This window comes from Trichomycterus rosablanca, chromosome 23, assembly GCF_030014385.1.
Source record: "Trichomycterus rosablanca isolate fTriRos1 chromosome 23, fTriRos1.hap1, whole genome shotgun sequence".
NCBI lineage: Eukaryota > Metazoa > Chordata > Actinopteri > Siluriformes > Trichomycteridae > Trichomycterus > Trichomycterus rosablanca.
In genome coordinates this window covers 17,162,435-17,181,640 of record NC_086010.1, presented here as the reverse complement: position 1 = coordinate 17,181,640, position 19,206 = coordinate 17,162,435, and the positions used below count along the sequence as shown (strand labels likewise).

Genomic DNA, 19,206 nt, shown 5'->3' with positions numbered 1-19,206 from the left:
TTGAGCGTGTAGCCACTGATGCAGCGCTGCTTTCACATCATCATCACATGAAAATCTTCTTCCCCTTAAAGCTTCTTCGAGCGTCCAAATAGGTGGAAATTAGATGGCGCTAAATCCAGACTATAAGCGTCTCTCGATCGCTCAGACACGACCGATTACTGAGCTACTCCCACCCTCACCGCTTCCAGTGCAGACATTGTATTTGAGACAAAGTAACATCAACCCAAACAATCCAAATCGAATAATGGCCCAGTATATTGCTTATGCTGGTCAGGATTTTACAATAACAGATTGGCGCCCTATTCCACTGTGACACAGTGCTGGACCCAGTGCAACCCTGGCCAGGATTAAGTGGTTGATAAATTGATTAAATGACTGTAAGGAGTTGATTGATATTTGTGTGATACAGTGAGCCAGAGCTGCTTTTAAAAGGTAAATTCAGGTCAGGTGTAAATGAGGTCATACTGTATGTGAAAATGAAGAGTTGTTATAACTTGTTTAATAAAGAGAAAACCCTTGCACATTCTGGATATAAAGAGGTTTTATTTGTTTAAAATATTGCGGAGAGGAAGGCACAGAAGACTGCAGTAAGGAGCTGATGAAAACAATACTGTCAAACTAAATAAGCAGCGTTATCAGACACCACTGAAAGGTAAACAGAAAGAAGTAAAAATGGCACAGTGAAGGCACGAGGGATATGTCAGGTCTGCTTTGTTTCCTAGACGTCCTGGCTGCTCATGTTTCTCGTTCTCAGCTACGCCGAAGGTTCGGAAGCCTTAGCTGGGGTTTGCTCTGAGGAACTAGGGGCGCCCGGGCTCAAGAGGTCAGATCACGCCACCGTGGTCAGCTTGTCGATCAGGTCATCGATGGTGTACACCATGAGCTTGATGTCGTCCTTGTCGGCCATGCGGTGCTGGCCTTGGCGCCTGAGAATGACGTCCACGTCGTTGCTGAGGACGCGCTCGGCGACCTGCAGGGAGATGTGCCAGGGCACGTCCTCGTCCTTCAGGCCGTGGATGAGGCGCACCGGGCACGTGATGGGGATGGGGCTCTGTAGCACACAGTGGTTCTCCGCCTCCTTCAGGAAATCCATGCTCACGCTGTAGAAGCCCTCGGCCGAGTTTTTGCTCGGGACTGTCCACACGCCCATGTCTTCAAATTCCTTCCTTGCCTGAGGTGCAGAGAATAAAAGCTGTGATTGTTAATATCTGTGCAGTGAGTGATGTGGTCTCACCCTTGATCAGATTTTACGTTTTCCAGGTGTTTTACCTCCTGTTCTCCATGTAGTGTCACAATATTTAGTTATTATCAGGCCGACAACGTTGCAAACACATCAATGACCCTATTCGAGAAGTAGCAAGGTACAAAATGTTGGCTAGTTGTACAATTATACTTCGAATAGATAGAAGTGCCTCTTACCTGCAGAGGAAGTGATTTAAAGGCTGTAACAAAGTGATCAGCTGCTGTTGAAATGCCCACCAGAGCTTTAGTCTTGTCAGGCCGAGCGATAGCAGCAAGAAGCATTAACCAGCCGCCCATACTGGAGCCGACCAGAATCTGAGAGAAAAAACTCATTAAGTTACAACAAACAAAAAAACAACCAACAAAACGACCAGAAATCTGCACTTTCATACCTCTGATGTTCAGCTTTGCTGGTCATGTATTATGACTTTTTTGCTGTACTTCACATTTTTATGATGGCATTAAGTCTATCTGTGAGGTCAAGTCTGGCAATTATCAGTGCATTTATTTTGGAATACAATTAAAATGGTACCTGAGGTCCTTCTGCAACTTCGTCCAGAATGCAAAGAACATCTTTCTTCCACGATCCAATAGTTCCCTCTGAGAAAACCCCTTCTGAAGCTCCATGGCCAGAGTAATCAAACCTGTACAACCACACACGGACGATTATTCTACACCTACTTCCCTTAACTGTCACACAGTTTGTGTGCATAAAGCTTGTCATTACTGGTGTTATATTGGCTCTCAACCAATCAGACTGTAAGGCTGGAACTAACTGTATAATCTATTGTAACCTTGTAACACTGGCAGATGGTTTAGAAAGAAGCCTTGCTCATTTTTGTTTACATTTGCATGCAAACAGCAACAAATTTTAGTCACATTTTAAGGTGCTGCTTTTCTGGAGCAGCAGCCTCTATAATCAGGATAAAGTAAATCTTACTTGACTGTGGACAATGCCCATGTTCCGGCAGATTTAAATTCATGTCAGACCTGTTTTTTCATAGACTTTTTACAGATTACACCTGACCATTCAATCAAATTTCCTCTCAGCTTCAAGTACACATTTAACTTCAACTACAGATTATTTTGATCAACCGCTCTATTTTGGTCAGGGTCCAACGCTGGATGCATAGCAGGAATACCATAGACAGGGTACCTCCTTCAAACCTATTTAAATCATAAATAAAACAAGTGTGTTTACCTCAGATAAGAATGACCTAAAGACTTGCAGAATTCTTCCAGGGCTTCTGCTTTCTGTCCGTTCATATTGGAGCCATAGCCGGGCAGGAACACCACACCGGGACTCTTTCCTTTTATCCTGCGATAGGCTAGCTTCGGAAGGTCCGGTCGGGATACGTACTGTACGCTGGATTTCTGTCTGACACCTGCAGAACAATCCAAGTTCTGACTTTAAATAATATCCAGACAAGTAGTGAATTAAATAAAATGGAAAAAAATAATATGGAGGGACCAAGGTTTGATGACTCCAGCTTCATCCTCACTGATGAAAACACATACAAGGCTGTCTGACCGCTCTAGGTTTGACTGAATGAGCAGATGTGTGAGTGTGTTGCCCCGTTATGAACTGGCGTCCTGTTTGGGGTGTATTTCTGCCAGGCACCTGGCTTAAAAAACTCTTTTCTGGACAAAGTGAAAATAAATGATGGAATATATTAATGCATTTCTGTACTGATTGAGGTCTCGTCTTGTAGGATGGCAGTGTCCCAATCCACAGGGATACTGACAGACTTACTAGACAATGCTTTCTACCATTTTACATTTACATTTTTTGCATTAAGCAGATGCTTTGATCCAAAGCGACTTACAGAACTGTGACAGTATACTGTCTAAGAAATTGAGGGTTGAGCACCTTGCTCAGGGGTCCAACAGTGACAACCTGGCAGTGGTGGGGCTCGAACCAGCGACCTTTTTGATTGCTATTATCATCATAATAGGACAGACTGAGGTCAAATCTTTTGGAAGAATGATGTACCACAACTCTAGTACACCTAAAGAAAGTTTGCCATGATGTAGTGAAGCTGTGGGAGCCCAACACCCTTCTGAGACTATGATGGTTCATCCAGATGAATGCACACATACACACTGATTATGTAACAGTTGCATAACCATATGATCATAACCTTCAGATGCATTGCAGAGCTAAATCTATATTATTTATCCAGATAAACAGAATAAACACAGTATATATAGTAATAAATCTGAGCATAGTTTACAGTGTACATAGTGTAGGTGAAGGAATGCAGCATGTTTGAAGGACCCCTGTGCACCACACCCCCTCCATTAACCTGCACTCGTTCAGAACCCATTATAAACATTTCTTCATTTCTAAAAAGACTATAAAACCTTTAATTCGTTTGTACTGACCTTGAACACATGTAGGCGACAAAAGCGGCGCTGCTCCATGACATAAAACCTTAGTTACTGCTCTTTTACACCGAGCCAACACCACAGCTGCCATACTGGCCCGCTCCTCCCTCCACCGAAATATCGCGAGATTACAAAGGGTTGCCATGTAAAAAGAAAAAATAAATCCCCCCGGCAAAGGTTGCCAGATGAATTAAACATAAAAAAGTAAGGTTTATATCCATTCACATACTGTAGTTATACTGTATATTTGCTTTTACAAACTGATTCTGTCTGTTCAAGGTCGCAGTGGGTACGTTTCATTGCAGGGCCTCACATAGGCCAAACATTAGCTCACACCTAGGGGCAATTTTGTCCAACCAACCCAAATTCTCAACCCAACTTGTGTTTTCTTTTAGAGTTTATTTATTTATTAGGATTTTAACGACATGTTTTACACACTTTGGTTACATTCATGACAGGACAGGTGGCTATTTGTCACATAAAATTAATCAGTTCACAAGCTCACCTCACTTGTACGTCTTTGGACTGTGGAAGGAAACCGGAGCACCCGGAGGAAACCCACGCAGACACGGGGAGAACATGCAAACTCCACACAGAAAGGACTCAGAAACCCAGGACCTTCTTGCTGTGAGGCCACAGTGCTACCCACTGAGCCACCGTACGTACCTGGGTTCGTTTCCACCCGGAAATCCAAAGGACGAGGCTGGAAAACCTAGGGTAGAATGGTTGCCAAATAATTGCAAGGCCACACCTATGTCTAATACATATAAACTCACACCTAGGGGAAATTTTGAGCACCCAACCCAAATTCTGAGCCCAACCAGTCAGGACATGCAAAATCTCTTACAGCCAATGACTGGAAACGAGGATCGAATCTAGAAAAATACAATTTGTTTACAACGCTTCCGTAAAACTCCATGCTTATATATTTAAGCAATAGAACACGAGAGGGAGTGTGTTATCGCGAATAACATCACGGCTGTAATGATCTACGGCACTCGCCTACGGCTCGTGATGTTATTCGCGATAACACACTCCCTCTCGTGTTCTATTGCTTAATTAAATATTGATTAGTAAGTTAATACAGTGGTCTTCGCAGGCGTCACTGGGGTGGCTGATACTTCAAAGCCACATGCACCTGATGAATTAAACCTAAACTTTGCACCACATCCTATTAATACACCTGGTTACATTACTGCGGTCAAGCCAGCCTCCACTTCCAAACGCTCAGTCAAATCAGCCCCCACGTTGTTTCTAAGGATGTGCGTATACTAAACATTACGGTAATAGCATCTGGTAAAACTGATAAAAAAAGTCACTGACAACCTGAAAGTGACTACATCAGTTATAAATATAAAAATATATCAGTTAATATATATATATATATATATATATATATATATTAGGGCTGTCAAACGATTAAATTTTTTAATCGCGATTAATCTCAGAATTTCATATAGTTAATCGCGATTAATCGCATTAAAAAAAAATCTGTGTAAATGTTATAGAAAACAAGGATTTTTAAGTGAAATGTTACAATTAAAATGGTGAACACATTTTATGCTAAATGTACTTATGTTAAAAACTGCTGGGACAAGAGAAAACTGTAATTCACTCACATACTAGGCAGTAAATGTCAGATTGTAGGTTAGAATTTCTCCATCAGCAAACATTGTAGATCAGCGGTGCTTTAGGTGGGATAAGGCGTAGTTATTGTATCAGACTTGTCTGTGGTTGTATCGTGACGATGGTTTGATGGACGTTTCTACACGAAGTGAGTGTGTTTTGACCCTTTGGGGCTTCCATAGTTCATGAACTAACGTGCTCGACTCAGCTTTCCGGTATTCGGTACAGAAGAAGAAGTTAATTAAGTGTAATAAAGTGTTCTGCTCCCGACAACTTGTGAATATAGCGTGTATTTATTTCTTTATTATGCAAGTGCATCACTACCACGATCGGTTACATTATGTTAACAAACCGCAAATGAAAAACGGTGGCAAGTCCGACATTAAAACGTTTGTTCTACCAGTCAAGTGTCAACATGAACTAGAATTTGCGTTAATGGCACTAATTTTTTTAATCGCGTTAAATTGAGGTCGCGTTAATGCGTTATTATCGCGTTAACTTCGACAGCCCTAATATATATATATATATCAGTTAAAATATATAAATATATCAGTTAAAAAAAGAGAAATACATCAGTTAAAAATACAGAAATATATCAGTTAAAATATATATGAATGTATCAGATAAAAAATATAAATATATCAGTTAAAAATACAGAAATATATTAGTTAAAAATATACAAATGTATCAGTTAAAAAATATAGAAAACAGATAAAAAATATAAAGATTTATCAGTGAAAATATATAAATATATCAGTTAAAATATATAGATGTATCAGTTAAAAATAAATACATTTATCAGTTAAAAATGAAAAAATAAATAAACCCATTTCTTCCAGCAAACTGTATTAGGGATACAATTTCAAGGTTTGAAAAAAAGAGTTGGTAATAACCTGACAGCAATTCTGATGTGTCATTTCTAAATAAAGGCCTTTTATATTGTAATATTTCTATAATTTTGACTCTAGACTGTTATTAAAAAGAATTTTCTAGTTTCCACACAACAATTCCACTTCATAATGATAGTACACCATCTGTAGATTAAACTCAGTTAATGTCAAGCAATTCTGATGTGTCATTTCTAAATAAAAGACTTTTATATTGTAATATTTCTATTATTTTGACTCTACTGTTATTAAATAGAATTCTCTAGTTTCCACACAACAATTGCACTTCATAATGATAGTACACAATCTATAGATGTCACTCAGTTAATATCAAACAATTCTGATGTGTCATTTTTAAATAAAGGACTTTTATATTGTAATATTTGTATTATTTTATACCTAGACTGTTATTAAAAGGAATTCTCTAGTTTCCACACAATAATTCCACTTCATAATGATAGTACACCATCTGTAGATTAAACTCAGTTAATATCAAGCAATTCTGATGTATCATTTTTAAATAAAGAACTTTAGTAGTTTAATCTACAGATGGTGTACTATCATTATGAAGTGGAATTGTTCTGAGAAAACTAAAGAATTCCTTTTAATAACAGTCTGAAAATAATGGAAATTTGACAACACAAAGGCCTTTATTTAGAAATGACACATCAGAATTGCTTGACATTAACTGAGTGATATCTACAGATGGTGAACTATCATTATAAAGTGAAATTGTTGTGGGGAAACTAGAGAATTCTTTTAAGAACAATAAAAAATAAAGAGCTAAGATTAAATTTTAGTTGACTTTAAATTTAAAGTAAAATCATAATGTCAGGTTATTTTTTTAAAGCTTGAAATTGTATCCCAAATTCAGTTTGCAGGACGAAATTGGTTAATTTAATTATTTAATTTTTACCTGATATATTTATATATATTTTAACTGATATATTCATATTTTTAAGTGATATATTTATATATCTTTGTAACCGATATGTTTTTAACTGATATATTTATAACTGATGTAGACACGTTCAGGTTGTCAGTGACTTTTTTTTTATCAGTGTTACCAGACGCTATTACCGTAATGTTTAGTATACGCACATCCTTAAAAACAACGTGGGGGGCTGATTTGACTGAGCATTTGGAAGTGGAGGCTGGCTTGACCGCAGTGTTACATTTTAGTTGCTTTGTTTTTAATGTACAGACTTAAATACTTCTATTATTTGTAGTATCAAACGGGATCATACAAACAATAAAAGGGATACAATTTCCCCTAACATTGGGTTCATTTTGTTACATGACTAAAATTTTAACATTATTGCTGTAAATATTTGTTGTTTTTATTGTAACAGGAAGTAGAACAATGAAAAAAGTAAAAAAACAAAAAAAAAACAATGTTCTGGAACACAATTCCATAGCAATGATATGCATCTGACAATCTGAAAATGAACTCACATCCTATAAATATGGTGATATAAAATGCAAAATATTATAATTTCTTAATATTAAAAAATGCAAATAACAACAGTACGCAGTTTACTACAGTCCTAAGCACCGTCTTTTGTAATGCTGGTCCATTTGTACATTTGCAAATATAAAAAATGATAAAACTATGTTTAAAGCAACTACCACTGTGGATAAATATATTTTAAAGACGTTTAAAGAAAAATCAATGTGCTGATTTTAAATAGCATCCCCAACATCCTTTAAAAATAGTTCTTTTTCTTTTGCTGTTTTTTTCCTTCAGAACTTTTCTTATATTAATATAAAATGCTGCATTATAATGCACAGATGACATGACGAAACCTCCTTCACTGGCCCTTGACTGTTTCCTCAAAGTGCCTTTTCCCATCCAGGTACAGCATTGATTCTAGAGAGATGGAAAAAAACAATGAGAGAGACAAACAAAGCGAAAAAGTGTGTAAAGTAAATTGGGGAATGGAACACCACCAGCACCACTTACAATTTGTTTAGTTTTTTCTCTTTCTGTCTCCAATTTCTCCCCCAATTTTCTCCCCTAATCTAGTCGAGGAGCTTCGCAACTGACACCCCCCTCCGACACGTGCGCAGTACCAACTGCATCTTTTCACCTGTACGGGGCGAGTTCATATGCGGATCAGCCTTGTGCATGGAGAGCCACACCCTGATCGGCATTATTCCTCAACTCTGTGCAGGCACCATCAATCAGTCACCAGTTATGAGGAACCCTGGTCTGGCTCATCCCACCCTGTGAACAACAGCCAAACGTTCATGTAGATTCGATCTGATGTATTCAAAATCCCAGCCCTGGTGTGCTAGCGTATTTTACCGCTGTGCCACCTGAGCGAGTTTTTTTTGTTTGCTACACTGCTCTATGTCATGAAATTCTAGGTGATCAGCAGTTTGTGACATCCTCAAACAACCACCAACAACAGTGTCACTGTCAAGGTCACCCTTCTGACGTCTGATTTAAACACTAACATTACCTACAGCTCTTGACCTCCGCACTGTACTGCTGTCACATGACTGCTTAGTGACATAAAGAGGAGTTTGTGTAGTGGTAGGGTATCATACATTTGAATATACACCACACAGTACAGAATATATCATATTACACGTCTGACCTCCGTAGCTCTGTGGCACGACGGACGGAACATCCTTTTCCACCCTGAATGTGAAGTGAAAGACGTTGGTGGTGTCGTGCTGCCTGGTCAAAGGATCGAGCACCTCCGTGTGAACTCTGACCTGGATGTGATGACCTTCAGTGTAACACACCTGACAGAATGCCAAACACGTTATAAACAATACAGCATAAAATACACACATGACTGTGATCTGTAGCTCTGTATCTACCTGTGATGATAAGAGCAGCAGGGAACCGATCTCTACAGGCTTTCGGAACATGATATCATCCACTGCTACCAGAGTCGGTCTGCAGCCACTGTGAGAAATGCAACAATGAGGTCAAATAATCTGTAATTGTGATTAAAACCAAGATGTTAAAAGGAGAGATGTATCTTACGCAAATACACAGGCGTTGGTCCAGCCTAGCTCGTACGCCTTCCTCATCAGGAAGCCACCAAATATCCGATTGAAAATGTTCCTTTCCTGTATTATAAACACAAACCCAAATACAATCACACAGGAACCTAAGAACAACCTGCCTAACCCAATGAGAGAGTTCAGGCTGACCTGTGGATGGCAGATCTCCAGTCCTTTTAGTTTGGCATCTTCCATCCAAACAGAGTTGGGGGGAAGGACACGACCACGGAAGCTCACTGTTCTACATGGAAGAGAAGGTTGCATTTAGACTTAATAACTTAATGTTGGCACATCAATCATCTTCAGCTTTAGAGATATGTGTTCTTTATCCATGTGATCAACAACAATCTTCAGTCAAGGTGCTTTCCAATTTTCGATTGACACATCTCTAATCTGTGGCCGCTTTTTATCACCTGCCAGTGTTGTGTTCCCACATAGAGCTGGATCACATATGAAGAGCCACGCTATGCTCTGTGTGCTTACCACCCCCACAACCAGCCCTGGAGATTGCAATTCGCAGCGGTCGCAGGAGAACAAGCCCGCCTGACCATCGTCTGACCAGCTAGGGCAGTTGTAGCCTAGTGGTCAAGGTATTGGACTATATTCTGTCACAGTACTGTAAGTCGCTTTGGATAATGTAAATGTAGATCCCTCCGTTAAACACGACCAATTGTGTTTGTGTGGACACCTCGCTGGCTATCCAAAGCAACTTACAGTTATAATTGAATACCTTGAAGCAATTGAGGGTTAAGTGCCTTGCTCTGGGGCCCAACAGTTAAATTAAACTGGCAAACCTCTAATTACTAGTCTAGTACCTTAACCTCGAAGCTCCCGCTGTCCTGTTGGATGGATCGCATCAGGAAACCAATCTACAGCTACTGTTAATCAAACTGCCTTTTGTGAGGGTGTGTATTAATAATTAAATCATACTTGGGGTCGAGTGTACTGAGGAACAGGTCGTGTACGACCGTCCTCTCTTCAGCCGTAGGTGCCACCTTGAGTAAGGAGGCTGTGCTCAACTCCACACGCCTCGTCTTGTTAACTGAGAGGAAGGAAATCAATGTTTTAATTATTTGATACCAGAAGCACAAACATTTGAAATGTAAAATAAAAACAATATTTAACAATGTATTTAATGATATAATTCTAACTTACCTTCTCCTTGTGTAAAGATCTTCTCCTCATTCGGGCTCTCCAGTTTAAGAGGGTTTACAAAAGCTGCCCTACAGTCAGTAACAGAGCGAGTTATTGGTCATTGGTATTGTCGCTATAAAGTAGCACACAAAGTAATTCGGTTCATACGTGTTCTGCTGTACCTTTTATTTTCTGGATCTCGAGCTACCATCACAAACGTAGCATCCAGCACTGGAGTGTACGCCCCGTCATGGAACTGTGGAAACAGGAGCCCTGCCTTTAGTGTTCATATCCTTTAAAAAAGCAGCCTTGCCTCGGATTCCCTGAGAGCACCCTTTCTATTCACCAGGATTTTGAATGTTTGAGAGGGAAAAAAATGAAGTGAGTTTAGGCATACAGACCTGCGTCATGTGCATCTTTGCTTCAATGGAGGTCTTGCCGACCCACGTGACATGACCTGTGAACTTGATGTCACAGTCCGGATAGATGATGTTCTTTCTCATGTCTAGAAAGCAACCGGAATTAGTTATAATGAGATTACCGTACACATACTGTACACGATCACAGTTATTAAACCATTATAACAACAACGTTCTGCAGAAAAGGAATTCTGGGACCGTACCAATCTTGTCCACCAGCGCTGTAACGATAGACAGCGGTGATCTGTCCAGCTCCTTATTATACGTGTGTGAGTAACAGATCAGCACTGTGGGAATAAACACGTAATGCTTCTTATATTTAAGAGTACAAGCAGTAAGAGCTCATCACATGTCATCAGGCTTTAAGTAGAATCATCACCTGCTAAACTGTCAAGGTCCTCCAAAATGCGACCAAACCTTTTGGAAAAACAAACAAAACATTGATAGAAAGAACAGAAAAGAATAGACCCATATGTCCCATAATATGAACTTTAGGGTTCAAGGTATGTGGACATCTGATCATGAGCTTGTTGGACATTTCATTCCAAAGACATGGGCATTGTTAATAATAATAATATTAATATTGCTCCCTCTTCTGTGGCTTTATTTGTGTACGTGTTGTATTGCTGGTACCTGACACTGTTGTGAAAGTTAAGGTATTTCTCTCTGAGTGAGGACTGTGTACCCAGCGGAAGATGAACCTCAATCTCACTGTCCTTCATCGTCTTTGCAGGCAGTGACTCCTGACTGTCAGCGAGGTGTTTACTTAGTGATAATCTTTCTGCCAGCGCCTGCTGATGGTCCCTGCAATAGGAAAATGAGAGTTATAAAAGCATGTAATTACAGTTAACAGTGTACTATACAAATACCCAACGTGTGGCATAATTATAAAACAGAGAGATCGTCACATGGCCACAAACAGCCCGCCAGCTGCAGGTTGAGAAGTTCTGATTTGTTACTACACAACATTCCACAAAGACATACTTCCAGTTGGTTGATGCTCCTACAATCTGTCTCAGTCTGTTCCGTACTGTCAAAACAAAGAGCAAAAACACAGAACAGTTAGTCTACAAATCTGAGACGTTACATATTTACAGACCGGTAACATGCAGAAGCATAGAATATTGTCTTTGCTCCAGAGACAATATGGAATATAGAAAATAAGAAAGAAAATGCCTACATAAAGCCGTATAATACAACACGAAAGTACAACACATATGCAGAACAGGCTTTTTTTCCACAATATATTGTTTAACATGTTGAAAGATGATGAGATGCTTTACAGAATAGTGGTGTGAAAAGTGCATTGGTTTATAAACATGACAAAGATTAGATACGGCTCGGACTGTTAATGAAGCCTCATGCAGAAAGAGAATTAGGGAAAGTCAATTAGGCAGGCAGGCGAGTTAGGTTTTTTTTTTTTTTTACCAACAACACACCATTGGTCACAAGCAAGTGTGCATTTCCTGTAAGGAACACACAGCTAAATCAATAAACGCTACAAATAAAGAACACTCATGCAATAAAACATTAGTATTCATTCATCTTAAAGTAAATGCTCCATCCCAGTTAGCATCACTACGGGTCTGGGGCCTACAAGGAAACACTGGACAGGGCACCGGTGTTTAAAACATGTTTAATAAAAAAAGACTTAATTGAAGTCAATTCTTTCACATGTTTTATTGATTATATATAAATTAATTAACCTTTTTTTAATTTTAAACTATTAAGGGAAATGTATAGGTGGTTACGTTATTAAAAACCCCAAAACATGTTTCATTTTGACTTTATAAATGTCAGAATTAGTTGTTATAACAACGTCGTGATCAGGTTGTAGAAAAAGAAGTAATGCAAACCTTTCTGAACCTGAACATTATTATTTTTACCTAAACCTGAATTTATGACCCTAACAAGATTTTCACACCCTTTTTTCAAGTATCATAAATACAGGTTCAGGTTTATTTATTTATCTGCTAAACTTTTATTGGATATACATATAAAAAGCCTTCTCTGGGCATTACTTACAGTCAGTGACCAGACACCAGTTTGCCCATTAGCCTACTCTGAATCAGTGAATTGGTTTGTATTATATTTAGTCCAGTTCAGTTTCATATCGCACAAATTCAAGTCACAGGTTTTAAATACATGACTACATGCAAAATACAAAATAAACTCCATTTAAAACTTCTACCCTACTGGAACTGCTACTTTTAATACCAATTATTATTTAAATGTGACAAGATTTATGAAGGTTTGTGGTCCAATCAATTAGACAAGTTGCAGAAATTATTCAAATTACAAGAATGCTTTGACATGCATGTCACATGTTAATGCAAAGCTTTGACTTTAATTGTATTTTCTAAATGAATTCAGCCTAGAGGAACCTATAATTCCATTTAATATGATTAAATGTGTGAATATTATTCATTCTTTACCTTCAGCCATATCTGGAGCTTTACCCTGCTGGGAAAAAGCTCTGGAGGTCAGAGATGCTGCTGATTTCCATACCCTGGAACATAAAGCAGATTAGCACTCATGATATTTATAATATATTTATCTTAAAAATAAAAACATAAATATGACCACTTTCTACTGTCCTGGTCAGGGTGCCACACCTAAATACCTACAGTACACACCCAGTGATGTGGTGTGAGGGCAATAAAGAGATTAGCATGCTGGCTAACTAGACAGCTGTACATGCCAGAAAACTCGGCAGGAGTTTTAAATATACATTTAAACGTTAACACGTGATCAATCATTTAAAAACTGTATCGTTTACCTATGTGAGAACATGTTGTCCTAATTATATTTGTTTAGTAGTTTTAGACTGACAATTTTGGAGTGAACGCACTAATGTTTAGCAGGCTGTTCCTTAAGGCTGAACTACAAATTGCAACACAATGTATACAAAGTGCACTACGCAGCATGTGAACGACATTCACTATACACCCTATGTAGTGCACAAGGCTAGGGAATATGGAGCAATTTGAAATTCAGCATAACAATACGCGATTGGTCAGGACTTGCATTGACAGATTCCTAGAGACCTAAGGGCTGAGCCATAAAAAAACAGTTTCTGTACCGTAATAACGGTTCTATAAGAGCATTATATGTTCACGGTTTTTAATAAAAAAAGACTTATTTTAAGTCATTTCTTTCACGTGTTTTATTGATTATATATAAATGAGTTTATTATGAACTTGTAAGGGAACTTGTTTTTACCTGATTTTTTTACCTGATTTTTTACATGATTTTTTACATGATTTTTTTTACCTGTTTTTTTTTACCTACATTTTCTAACCTGATTTTTTTACCTGATTTTTTAAACCTGATTTTTTTTGACGTGATTTTTTACCTGATTTTTTTACCTGATTTTTTACGTGATTTTTTTACCTGATTTTTTTACCTACATTTTCTAACCTGATTTTTTACCTGATTTTATTTACCTGATTTTTTATCTGATTTTTAACGTGATTTTTTTACCTGTTTTTTTTACCTGATTGTTTTTTACCTGATTTTTTTTTACCTTACTTTAACTCCATACAGGCACACATTTATTTCTCTGCTAAAATTCTCATAAATACACATCTATACATATATCTAAAAATAGTCAATTTTATTTTCGGCTATTTTTTTTATCCTTAATGAGCTTACTTATTACTTATTACTTTATTACTGCAGAAACCATGGCAGGTTTTGTGTAAACGGGGTGAACTGGGGCTTTATGAGAAATGCAAGTAAACAAAGTCAAAGTGCATGTAGATATATGAGCACAACAGTTCAGCTAACTAAAGAAAAACATGATTTGTGACTGAATTATCAAAATTATTTAGCCATCATAAGGTAGCTAGAACTGCTGATTCTGAAATGTAAAACTTTGGTTTATAGAACGCCTTTATTTGTTATATATACATATGCAGACGTACAGTACAACAAAATTCTTTCATCGCATATTCCAGCTTGTTTGGAAGCCGGGGTCAGAGCGCAGGGTCAGCCACTGTACAACACCCGTGGAGCAGAGAGGGTTAAGGGCCTTGCTTAAGGGCCCAACGGTGGCTGCATGGCAGAGCTGGGATTTGAACTCGCAACCTTTCAGCTGATAGCTCAAAGCCGTATTACTGTAGCCATCCAAAAACTTTCTTTGCAATGCTGAAAGGAGAAAAAAGTCCTGAACTGTTTCTTTTTCCATGTCAAACATTTCTGTTTTGAAATGAAAAGTCAAAACATTGACACGTTGATGGTTTTTCTCCTCCAGGTGGCAGGACAGGGCATGTACAGGTATGAGCCTCTCAGGCTGTATAAATGTGAGGTAGTGAGCAGCTGTGCAGTTGTTATCCAGCTGTGTTGAGCAGCAGCAGCAGCAGCAGCAGCTTGATGTTCGGCTCCTAGTAAAGGGTGAAAAACCCGCACTGACTCGGGAGGGTAAAATCTAACAAGCGAATGAACAAACAGCTTTTGCTTCGCTTCACCTATAAAGGACTTGTGAGAAAAGGGAAGAAGAGTAAAAGAAGAAAATGGCTTATTTTAAACTGCGCAAAGCTGAACCCAAAGACGTGTCTGACATACTGCGACTGATAAAGGTATACAGTATATATGTGTTTATGTATCGTTCATGATCAAACTACCATGCATGCAAGTTTCTGACCAGTGATATATTTTTCCCCATTTGCTTTCTTTATACTTTTTAAGTTTACATTTAAACTTGTATTCAGTCATAACTGGATAAACGTGTCTGCTAAATGTATGTAAATGTAAATAAGAGCTGAACTGTTATAGCAGTATACAAAGAAATATAACCGGGTGATTCACAGCATTTACATTTATGGCATTTAGCAGAAGATTTTTATCCAAAGCGACTTACAGTTGTGACAGTACACAATCTAAGCAATTGAGGGTTAAAGGCCTTGCTCAAGAGCCCAAAAGTGGCAACCTGGCACTGGTGAGGCCTGAACCATCAACCTTCTGATTACTAGACCAGTACCTTAACCACTAGGCTACAGTTGCATTCTGAGGACCTGTTTTTTCTCGCTTCTGGTCCCTGTAAAGGGTTTTTGCTTTTTCTCAATGTATCTGGGTTTTCTTCTGGGTACTCAGTTCCTCGCATCTGCTTCCAGTAACATGCAGAAGATTAGCTGACTGCTCTAAACTATTCCAAGGTGTGAGCGAGTAAATATGTGTTGCCTTGGCCCCAACCTCACACTAATTAAAAATTGGGAATCACTTGGTGTAATTGCAATGTCATTATGATCTCACTGAGCTGTAGAGACTGTAGAAGTCGTGTGTGGACACATAATTTGACTCATAAAACAGTTCACATTATCTATATAGTGTAGAGTGTAGATATTGTGGACAATGTTTGGAACTGTTAGCTGTCCTTGATAAAAAAAACAACAAATAATTCTACCATCATGTTACGACCATCTCATTCTCATAGACTGTTAATTTAAGTCATTTAGAACATTACTTACATATTATCTAACGTACATATTACCTAATGTACATATTATCTAAGGCATAAACCTGACATGCATGAACATGCACGTGTGTTTACAGGAACTTGCTAAATTTGAGGAAATGGAGGATCAGGTCATGTTGACTGAGAAAGGTAAAATGATATATAATGTCAAGTGATGTCAAATTCGTACTAATTACATTCTTACTAATTGTTTATTGCTTTTTGCAGATTTGCTTGAAGATGGATTCGGAGATCATCCTTTCTACCACTGTCTCATTGCAGAAGTTTCCCCTGAAAAACAAATGATTAAAGGTGAGGTGAACCTTTATTCTTTTGTCTTGGGTTTAAATTAGTAATGGAATAGTGCAACACTTTCGGCATGATGGGATACCACTGTGCTTAATTTAGTTTAAAATAAGTTTCAGTAGTTTCCTGCAGCTATAAAAACTAATGAACAAAAAAAACCTTCATTTATAATAATAGGGGAAAATGCAAAACTGAAACACACACACACACACACACACACAAACTAAACCATGAAGTATGTAAGAATCAAACATATTTCTTTATTTCTAGAGTATGTCTCTTAAATTTATCTTTATTACAAACAAAATAACTGAGACCAGTGTGGCATAGTCTGATGGTAATAAAACATATGGTAATAATTTCCTTATTATTTTCTAAAATAGATCTTGTCCAGACAGTAATAATGTATCACATCTGTACTCATCTCTTGAACTAATGCGAGACATCTGTTTCTATGCATTCCTCAATAACAACAACATTAAAGCACAGGATCTGACACGTTTGCAGGTTCCTCTGTGATCGGTTTTGCGATGTACTACTTCACGTATGATCCGTGGATTGGAAAGCTGCTCTATCTGGAGGATTTCTACGTGATGTCCGAGTACAGAGGTAGGTGAGGATTTGCTTTAAGTGAGTTGATATTGTGAGATTTCGTGTTTGAATTTACCTCAACAATGAAGATCTTTTGTTACTGCAGGTTTTGGAATCGGCTCCGAGATCCTGAAAAAACTAAGTGAGGTCAGTACACATGCACCCTGATGTTAAAACTTAATTTAAAAACAGCAATATGTATACACAAATGTCAATAAATTACAAATAAATCAGAAATAACTTTACAGCTACACAGGCTTTGTTTAAAATCTTGGGGTACAACAGTAAGGAAAACAATTACTGTTAGTTTACTTACAAACATCACCCAGCCAGAGTAGTAAAAACCCAATAAACACGTGTAAAATTAGGAGAAATACCACACTCAATGTTTTCATAAGTAAGTTTCTGAAAAAAATCTACACTTGTTTAAGTAAATGGTGCCAATTTGCTACTGTAATTCCACACTGTACATCTTCTTACATACGTCTACACTTTATATACACCACTGTGCACAAAAACCTGATACAGTACTTCCAGCTGTGTACACTAACCAAGACTAACTGAATGCAACTGTACAAACATTGCTCTGACCTACATACAGTGGATTTAGAAAGTATTCAGACCCCATTCAGAAAATAATTGGTAAAACAATGTGACCACACTTATTTAAACAGTTTGAAAACCAACATTATTTGGATAAAATCCGTTAAGTTTACATGTTTAAGGAGTTAGTTCATGTGTATGACAGTTTGGCTCATTATTAACACATTTAAAATACTGTATAATAGCACAGAGTTTTAATTCCCATCCACAGACGGCGGTGAAGACGCGCTGCAACAGCATGCACTTCATCGTGGCCGAGAACAACCACGCCTCCATCAACTTCTACAAGCGGCGCGGGGCGTCTGATCTCTCTCTGGAGGAGGGCTGGCGTCTCTTCAGGCTCGACAAGCAGTCCTTGCTAAAACTGTCCTCCATCGACTGAGCTGGTCCCAGTACTAGAGTCCACGAGGAGGAGGAGAAAGAGACGAGGCTGTTCTGTCCTTTCTTAGTTAACATTGGGCATTTATCAAAGCAAACAATCATAGTATTTTAGATCAAGTAAATTTTCTTTTAAGACTGAGATCTCAGTGTGAGAACATGCTAAATACATGCTTTTATTTGGTGGTTGGGAAAATAATCTGCTTAATATTAGATTAATATCTGCTTTTAAATTGTCTTTACTTAATACATTCAAATGTCTTTAGATGTCTTAATAGAAAATTTACATTTATTCACTTAACCGATTTAAACTTCACCTGTAATTTACTGATTACACACATTGATTATACACATGTTTGTAATATGAATATATTTAAAGGCTAAAATGCATGTCAATGTTTATTCTTTGTTCTTGAATATGAATGAATGCATATTTCCTTCATGTATGTACTTGATTTACCTGACAGTAAATGTGAAAATCAAGAATTGGAGTAAAATTTAAGAAACGACTGAACAAAATAAAACACTTAGTGGTGCTACTGGTGTGATTGGATGTTTGTTCTTAGAGACATTTAATAATTAGACCTTGTATCCCAACTACTGTTTCACTGACGTTTTCCCATGTTTCAATCATTCTAAACAAAATTACTTGCATGAAAAATCATGTTTACCTTTATGTGTCCTGTATAAAAAGAAATCTCTCCTCGACCACTGCTTTTTGTTTTGGTTTGCATTTTCCCTACTGTGTTTTTATCTTTAGGCATAGAAAGTTAATATGTTACCCACCAATGATCATTTATCTCTCCTTTATCTACTTTACTGCTTACTGGTAAAAAAGTAAAAGTACATCTCGTCTTCATGTGAGCTGATAAAAGGTCAAAATAGCCGCTGGAAAGGTGCAGTGTGTTCAGTGAGCAGTCAGACGGGTAACATGCTAACAGACAAAATGAATAGTTTGTATTTGAAGTGTAAACAGCATTTGGACTTTGACTACAAAAACAAACTGAAATTTTTTAACAGTTTGACAATTATGGTACCAGCTCTTGTACAGCGACTTTGGAGGTCTGGAAAGTTCTGTAATATCATGACAGGTTTCTAGGTAGTGGTTATAACTGTACAGATGTTCTTCTTCTATGTGTCTGTATACATGGCTAGT

General features: G+C 37.8%; 3 protein-coding genes across 6 annotated transcripts; 1 reads left to right on the top strand and 2 right to left on the bottom strand.

Moving 5' to 3' along the window:
• Nucleotides 1–523: 523 nt before the first annotated feature.
• Nucleotides 524–3,733, bottom strand: abhd10b (abhydrolase domain containing 10, depalmitoylase b). Its single transcript, XM_062985649.1, has 5 exons — nt 3,628–3,733; nt 2,444–2,627; nt 1,775–1,886; nt 1,420–1,557; nt 524–1,171 (listed from the first exon to the last, which is right to left on the bottom strand). Exons 1-5 carry the CDS (start codon nt 3,719–3,721, stop codon nt 830–832), a joined length of 870 nt encoding a protein of 289 aa, XP_062841719.1. The 5' UTR covers nt 3,722–3,733; the 3' UTR covers nt 524–829.
• Nucleotides 3,734–6,797: 3,064 nt separating this feature from the next.
• Nucleotides 6,798–13,585, bottom strand: LOC134300925 (acyl-coenzyme A thioesterase 9, mitochondrial-like). Of its 3 annotated transcripts, XM_062985398.1 has the most exons (16): nt 13,497–13,585; nt 13,153–13,226; nt 12,157–12,183; nt 11,702–11,747; nt 11,351–11,521; nt 11,097–11,134; nt 10,921–11,004; nt 10,700–10,803; nt 10,481–10,554; nt 10,320–10,387; nt 10,095–10,206; nt 9,315–9,405; nt 9,145–9,230; nt 8,976–9,063; nt 8,747–8,897; nt 6,798–8,013 (listed from the first exon to the last, which is right to left on the bottom strand). In XM_062985398.1, exons 1-16 carry the CDS (start codon nt 13,508–13,510, stop codon nt 7,955–7,957), a joined length of 1,287 nt encoding a protein of 428 aa, XP_062841468.1. In that variant the 5' UTR covers nt 13,511–13,585; the 3' UTR covers nt 6,798–7,954. The 3 variants fall into 3 exon arrangements, with proteins under 3 accessions (XP_062841468.1, XP_062841469.1, XP_062841470.1); XM_062985399.1 differs by lacking the exon at nt 12,157–12,183; XM_062985400.1 differs by lacking the exon at nt 13,497–13,585 and having other exon boundaries at nt 11,351–11,747; nt 12,146–12,183; nt 13,153–13,173.
• Nucleotides 13,586–15,042: 1,457 nt separating this feature from the next.
• Nucleotides 15,043–18,758, top strand: sat1b (spermidine/spermine N1-acetyltransferase 1b). Of its 2 annotated transcripts, none has more exons than XM_062985144.1 (6): nt 15,043–15,297; nt 16,271–16,322; nt 16,401–16,484; nt 16,986–17,087; nt 17,176–17,216; nt 17,884–18,758. In XM_062985144.1, exons 1-6 carry the CDS (start codon nt 15,232–15,234, stop codon nt 18,052–18,054), a joined length of 516 nt encoding a protein of 171 aa, XP_062841214.1. In that variant the 5' UTR covers nt 15,043–15,231; the 3' UTR covers nt 18,055–18,758. The 2 variants fall into 2 exon arrangements, with proteins under 2 accessions (XP_062841214.1, XP_062841213.1); XM_062985143.1 differs by having other exon boundaries at nt 16,968–17,087.
• The last annotated feature ends 448 nt before the right edge of the window (nt 18,759–19,206 follow it).

What these genes read in the sequence shown, in the direction of transcription:
- abhd10b (XM_062985649.1), bottom strand. Translation starts at nt 3,721, where the DNA reads ATGGCAGCTGTGGTGTTGGCTCGGTGTAAAAGAGCAGTAACTAAGGTT. An exon ending in GTCGCCTACATGTGTTCAAG is followed by an intron (nt 2,628 to 3,627) that starts GTCAGTACAAAC and finishes ATTGTTCTGCAG; the next exon opens with GTGTCAGACAGAAATCCAGC. An exon ending in TTAGGTCATTCTTATCTGAG is followed by an intron (nt 1,887 to 2,443) that starts GTAAACACACTT and finishes GTGGTTGTACAG; the next exon opens with GTTTGATTACTCTGGCCATG.
- LOC134300925 (XM_062985398.1), bottom strand. An exon ending in CGAGATCCAGAAAATAAAAG is followed by an intron (nt 10,388 to 10,480) that starts GTACAGCAGAAC and finishes TACTGACTGTAG; the next exon opens with GGCAGCTTTTGTAAACCCTC. An exon ending in TGCTGCTCTTATCATCACAG is followed by an intron (nt 8,898 to 8,975) that starts GTAGATACAGAG and finishes GCATTCTGTCAG; the next exon opens with GTGTGTTACACTGAAGGTCA.
- sat1b (XM_062985143.1), top strand. Translation starts at nt 15,232, where the DNA reads ATGGCTTATTTTAAACTGCGCAAAGCTGAACCCAAAGACGTGTCTGAC. An exon ending in TGAAAAACAAATGATTAAAG is followed by an intron (nt 16,485 to 16,967) that starts GTGAGGTGAACC and finishes ATTAAAGCACAG; the next exon opens with GATCTGACACGTTTGCAGGT. An exon ending in CGTGATGTCCGAGTACAGAG is followed by an intron (nt 17,088 to 17,175) that starts GTAGGTGAGGAT and finishes TTGTTACTGCAG; the next exon opens with GTTTTGGAATCGGCTCCGAG.